The sequence below is a fragment of the Poecilia formosa genome, unplaced genomic scaffold, assembly GCF_000485575.1.
Source record: "Poecilia formosa unplaced genomic scaffold, Poecilia_formosa-5.1.2 Scaffold624, whole genome shotgun sequence".
Lineage (NCBI taxonomy): Eukaryota > Metazoa > Chordata > Actinopteri > Cyprinodontiformes > Poeciliidae > Poecilia > Poecilia formosa.
In genome coordinates this window covers 26,631-33,210 of record NW_006800563.1, presented here as the reverse complement: position 1 = coordinate 33,210, position 6,580 = coordinate 26,631, and the positions used below count along the sequence as shown (strand labels likewise).

Genomic DNA, 6,580 nt, shown 5'->3' with positions numbered 1-6,580 from the left:
TTGGTAGGCTTAACAGCAGCCAATCAGAGTAGAAAAACTATTCTTATTCTGTGCCATTTTCTAGTTAAATATTCCACAAAATGACCAGATAATGTACAACACTGCCAGTTTAAACTCTGAACTATTGCAAAAAGACTGAGCCCTGGATCATTAAAACATGGATGGAACTGCAATTATATTAATCAGAACTCTTCTTCTCTCCAATGTTTCTGTGAGTTTCTGATGTAGCAGCTCTGTGCTGCCTTCAGGAGAATGGGTCAGAGTATCATCCATAAAATTTCACACACATGACATTTACTGTGTAAACCAGAGCTTTCAGTGGAAAAACAAAAGGTCCACGTCCTTTTAATGCCATACAAATATGAGACAGAAACATGGATTATATCTGTATATAGACCTGTCTATTGATTTATAGATTAATAATTCGTTGCTCCGTTCTATGTCACGGTTCTCCTGTTTCAGAGTTTTGTGCAACATGCGCATCGTCTTTTTTACCCCATAAGGCGTGGAGCGGTCGGGAAGCGCGTATCGATGGGGAAAAGCAGGCTGGCGTAAACCTTTTAGTTCCGGTTTTCTGATGATTAAAATTCAAAAGTACTGTGGTGCTACTGTTTCATACCAGATCACTTACAGAACCGATGTTAACTCTATAAAATGAATGCTGTCTAACGTGGTATCACACATGGAAGGATTTCTTTATTGAAATTTTTCTGAGGGATGTTTATAAGAGCTATTTTCTGTTGTCCTTCCATGGAAACGTCCAGATGAACATTAAAACTTTTTAATACAAGTTGCTGCTTTGACATGGTCACAGCACTGACAAAACATATGTACAAAAATCCTCAATAAAACATAAAATATTTGAAAATCAGACAAGTGAATCACAGGAATGTCATCAGCCGGTGTAACACTGACCTGATGCGGGCAGTAGCAGGAGAGGAGCTGCACCAAAAGCTACAAACACTGAAGAGAAGGAGAGCTGCCATCGATACAGTTGCAGCCAGGCATGTTTTAATGTTACACATTACAGTTTTAGCAAGTTGCTCAAAATCTAAACTGGTATTGTTGTGGATTTAAGGTTTAAAGTTTACCTTCGAGCAAACGTCCCCCAAAGGAATCACAGCGCCCCGCTTTTGTAAATATTTCCGCCAGCGCCCCCTGCTGTCCTCTGAAAGCCCCCCGGGGGGCGGTACCGCCCACGTTGAGAAATGCTAGTTTAGACCAGTGACGTGCGGTCAGGGGAGGCAGGTGAGGCTCACCTGTCATCATGGAAACATAATATATAATAATAAAATCATTTATAAAGATATTTTCACCCTGTGGTTTGTACTATAAAGTACCTATTTTTCATGTAATTTAACCAAATCTGATTANCCAAAAGCTACAAACACTGAAGAGAAGGAGAGCTGCCATCGATACAGTTGCAGCCAGGCATGTTTTAATGTTACACATTACAGTTTTAGCAAGTTGCTCAAAATCTAAACTGGTATTGTTGTGGATTTAAGGTTTAAAGTTTACCTTCGAGCAAACGTCCCCCAAAGGAATCACAGCGCCCCCCTTTTGTAAATATTTCCGCCAGCGCCCCCTGCTGTCCTCTGAAAGCCCCCCCAGGGGGCGGTACCGCCCACGTTGAGAAATGCTAGTTTAGACCAGTGACGTGCGGTCAGGGGAGGCAGGTGAGGCAGATCCTCACCTGTCATCATGGAAACATAATATATAATAATAAAATCATTTATAAAGATATTTTCACCCTTTGGTTTGTACTATAAAGTACCTATTTTTCATGTAATTTAACCAAATCTGATTATGTTTTTCTTCAAAATCGCTGGATTTTCGCATTTTCCCATTCAAATGCTTGGAAGCAAAGCCGGTGAGGCAGCAGCTAGCTGAGCCTCAGCTGGGATTGCTCAACCTCTTGTTCACTGCACTGGTTGCTATTCTATGAGAGCATGCTCCTCCCGTCTGTACGTCGCCAATGAAATGGTTAAAAACCTTTAATGTATGAACTGATTTTCAATAATTTAGCTTATGTATTTAATGTACTGTGATTTTATTGTCACCAACTGTGTGTGAATCGTGTTTTGTGTGCGGAGGAGCGTTCATAAACAGCAGAGAACAGATTCGAGGTGAGGCAGGCAGTTCTCGTGCCTCATCGCTGGGGGCGCTCATGAACCCAGATATTGTGACTCCACAACTGCAGAGTAATATACAGTAACAGCGAGCTAGCTATACAGTAGCTGCGGTGATACAGAGAGCGAGAAAGACGTGGTTTTGAGTTGTTTCTCCCTTTGCTGTTAAGCACAGCACAAAATTAATAATATCTACATGTCTAAGTTTGATTGAGATAACGGAATTATTCTGTGGCGCGGCTATGGATGGCATGTAAAGGAATAGCCTTTTTGCGCTCCAGCGTTGTACGCATGCACAAAATTTCCTTACGTAAACAATAACATGCAGGGGGTCTCGGTTTGTAAATCCGATTATAATTAAGTCGGTGCCTCACCAGCCATGAACTTCATCGTACGTCACTGGTTTAGACTATAAATGGATTAACACAACACAACACTACATTGTCTTTAGTTTTCTCTGGTCTGTATGTGCTGGAGACTGGAATTATAAGGACTATTTCAACCTGTATACACTGCTCAAAAAAATAAAGGGAACGCTCAAATAACACATCCTAGATCTGAATGAATGAAATATTCTCATTGAATACTTTGTTCTGTANGAGCAAATTAATGAGGATAGGAAATGTGATTGTTTCCTGCTATCTGGTAGTGACGGGTGACTATTGGAAATGCCTTTCAGGAGAAGCTTTATCACATGGTTAGAAAAGAGGCTTTGAGAGGAGGAAGGCTGATGAAGCTGGGTGTGATGGACCGAGTTAAAAACAGAAGGAGTCACAGGATATTAATTAGAAAAATAGGGTTTTTTATTTTAACCCAAAGATTATAAATGACAAAAGATAAACTGAGCTCATAAAAGAGGTCAAAGAAACAAAACTGAACTCAGGCAAAAAAATGTAAACAAACTGGCTGCACAAACAAACATAACTGACCTAACAAAAAAATGACACACAGGGGTTTATATACTGGCTGATCAGACCAATTAAGACACAATAGGGATAACTAAACAGAATACAATTACAAATGACACAAAACAACTAACAGTACAGCTAAGTTTGGCTAAACTAAAACCCAAAAAATGAAAATCAAAAATATTAAAGTTTAAATACTAATATTTACTTAAATACAAAACTTATCTAAATAAAGAAACTACAAATTTCCCCTGCCAGCAGGAACTAGTGGTGCAGTCCAATCAGCATTTAAGCCTGCTGAGCCCTGGCATCCATCTTTTGTCTGGCCACTCCAAGGCAGGTAAGTACCGGGAAAAACAAACAAACAAAGTTGGTTGCAAACAAATTAAACTTTAAAGTTGATATAAATACATCTGTTAACTAAATGTGCGCGCCAACATAAAGAACAAATGTAACCCAGTCAACTAATAAATGTTTTACTGAAACTAAAGTTTGTATTTGATGAAAAAATAAATTATGAAAACTAAATTGTGCATAAGAGTTACCGACTTCTGCCTTCAGAGTGTGGCCATGGATTTGGCCATCACACTGGGAGAAAAAATTAACTCCGGCGAGAAGGCTGCGAATATAAGAGGGTGTGAGATTAAGGTGCTCAAAACAATAGGTAATGAAGGCTACGACCGTGTTAATTTGGATAGGATAAAGTGGGGTCTTGTGGAGGGAACAGAATTTGGCATACTTGTGCCAGGCGTACGTGTAGGATTTAAACGTAGAAGGCGCAAGGCCGTTCTTAACGTAAAATTTTGCAGACTGCAGTAAAGGCTGGAGAGAAGGGGAGATTAATTCAGAATGAGATCCTCGAAAGAGGGAACTGGCGTCGGGAGGAGGTCGGATGAAGGGCAAAAATGGCGGAAGATCTGGAGCTGAAGGCGAGACAGAGCAACGGCAATGGCGTTAGAATGACCCGGGACGTGGCGCGCAGAGAGGATGAAATTATTAACCACGGATTGCCATTTAATACGCCGTGGAAAAGGCATGATAGATTTGGAAGAGGAGCGGCCTTTGTTAATAGCTTCGACGACTGCTGCATTGTCACAGAAAGCTATGATGTGCTTACGTTTCCACTGCTTTCCCCAAATGCAGCAGGCTGCAGCGATGGGAACGATTTAATAAAAATAAAAGGACTCGGACTTTGGAATCGAATGAGGCCATTTTTCTGCGAACCAGCTGCCCTGAAAAAAGCCACTGAAACCTGCGGACGGGGCAGCATCTGTGAAAAACTGCATGGAATCTGCCGAGAGAATGATGTCATCATAAAAAAAAAAGATACCATTTCAGGAGTTAAGCAGTGAGGACCAGAATGCGAAATCGGAGCGGCAACCGGCGTCTAGAACGACCTGATGGAATAAGGAAGGACCTGAATTCGCTAAATCGAGCAGCCGAGAAATAAAAGAGCGCCCCTGGGGGATTATGCGCATAGCGAAGTTGAGATGCCCGGGTAAAGATAGAAGCTGACGCTTGGAAAGGGTCGAGGAAGACGGATGAGCTTGAGAAATCTCATGAATCCAAGATAGCTTATCGGCTGGCAGCGAAGCTACCATTTCTTTGGAATCTAATGTGATACCCAGGAATTCCAACCTTTGTGTCGGACCGACAGTTTTCTCTTCGGAGAGGGGAACACCGACATGATTGAAAAGAGCTTTCAGTTCGGAGAGGGAGCGGGAAGAGCGAGAGGGAGGATCGATAAGGAGAAAGTCATCGAGAAGATGGAGAACGAAGGGAAGTTTGACAACATTCAGAAGGATCCAGCATAATACTTCGGATAATGAATTGAAGAGACCGGGGCTGCTTCTGCAACCAAAAGTTAAACGCACGAAAAAATAGAACTTAGCGTCCCATTTAGCACCCAGCAGGTGCCATTGGGAGGGGTGAACTGGCATGATCTTGAAAGCGTCAGTGATGTCGGCTTTTGCCAGCCCCGCGCCCGGACCGGCCGGTTTTATCAGTGACAGCGTGATCTATAGAGGCGTAATGAAGAGAGAAGGGCGGTTTTGGAATAAGGCTATTAATGCTGAGGTGGGGACCGGAATGAGGCGCCGATAAGTCTAGAATTAGCCGTTTTNGCTAAATGCATTCTTCTGTATGTCTAAATACAGTATTACTGTAAAACATGAATTTGATGACTCAATGTGTTGTGATGTAGAGATGCCTTTTTTTCTTTTATATAGCTCAAAACAAAGTAATGAATAAAACTATAGCTGTTTATAATTCAACATATTTGTTTTATTTTTCAGGATGGTTGGGTGGCCTTTAGGACAGTTCTTCTGAACAAACGACTGACAGCAGCTGACTTCCATAACGGTTACTTGAATCAGACAGTCAAAACCAACACTTCCAGTAAACCAGCTGAAGGACAGTTTGTCAGTAGAAAAGGAAGAACAGAAGAGCTTCAGACAAATACTTGGAGAGGTCAAAAAAACTAATAAAGGAAGCAGTGACTTTGGAGGGCAGCGGTATCTCCACCTGGTTTAGACAGCACTTTGATACCAGCCCAAGAAAAAAGAAAAATTCTGTGACTTAACATTTTTCTAAAATGTGATTGTGATATGTATTCTGAATAGATAATATACAAGGATGCTCACACCTATTCAGGAATTGGTTGCTGACTATAAAGCAACATTGCTTCCCTGTTCATTCCATTTGCCCAGTCAGCCTTATCACCATCAGTTTGACACTCTTAGTACTTTTCTCTGAGGCCAGCAGATTTAGCTGCTCTGTCACACAAAGAATATGAACCATCAGCACATTAGTTGTGGTGGGCACATGGCCCATTATTCTGTCTCGCCCTTGCTGTTCCAGTGTCTCTCAGTTTTCATGGGGGTTTTTCCCAGCATCCACACAGCTGTCATTTTTGGCATTTCGAACATCTGATACATCTATTAGATGGATTTTTTAAGTGGATCTTTTTGATACAAGCATTGATTTATTTATTTGCCAAAATCACTTTAGCACCCCATCAAACTTCGAGCCACTGAACTAAAGCCTGGTAACCTTAACCTCTAAGTCCCCAGAGGCATACAAGCAGGGATAAATTGTTTACTAATCATCCCTGGAACTGTGCAGCTCCCTTGTGCAAAAAAGGAAGACGAAACGATTTTACCGTTATGACCTCTTTTAAATTGGATTTTCTCCCAGAGATGTTGGTCGATCATCACTCTTTGGACAATAGTCCTGTGTAAGTACTCTATGTATGTCTTCAAATTAGGATGAGGTGATTGTTATGTAATCAATGCATTATTTTTAGAAATAAATTGTCAAAAATAACACCTTCAGTTTGGTGTTTAGCTTAAACAACAAGAAATGTGTGTGCAAGTTTATGCTTTGTTTCTGAAAGTACTAATATAATGGTTAGCAGTAGTTACCTGGTTGCCTCTGTTTTAGCTAAGTTTCCTCTGACATTTTGTCTGCCTCCTTTAATTTTTCACAACTGTAAACTGAGTAGTTTAGACAAGCTTTACTTTTTCATCTTTCTTCAAAGATCCC

General features: G+C 41.0%; 1 protein-coding gene across 1 annotated transcript in view; it reads left to right on the top strand.

The window, feature by feature from the left end:
* Nucleotides 1-6,361, top strand: part of mtfmt (mitochondrial methionyl-tRNA formyltransferase) — a 26,089-nt gene extending 19,728 nt beyond the window's left edge. The window contains exon 9 of the mRNA XM_016665816.1: nt 5,332-6,361. Coding sequence (XP_016521302.1) covers nt 5,332-5,520 — 189 coding nt within the window. The 3' untranslated portion in view covers nt 5,521-6,361. The remainder of the gene's footprint in view (nt 1-5,331) is intronic.
* Nucleotides 6,362-6,580: the final 219 nt, after the last annotated feature.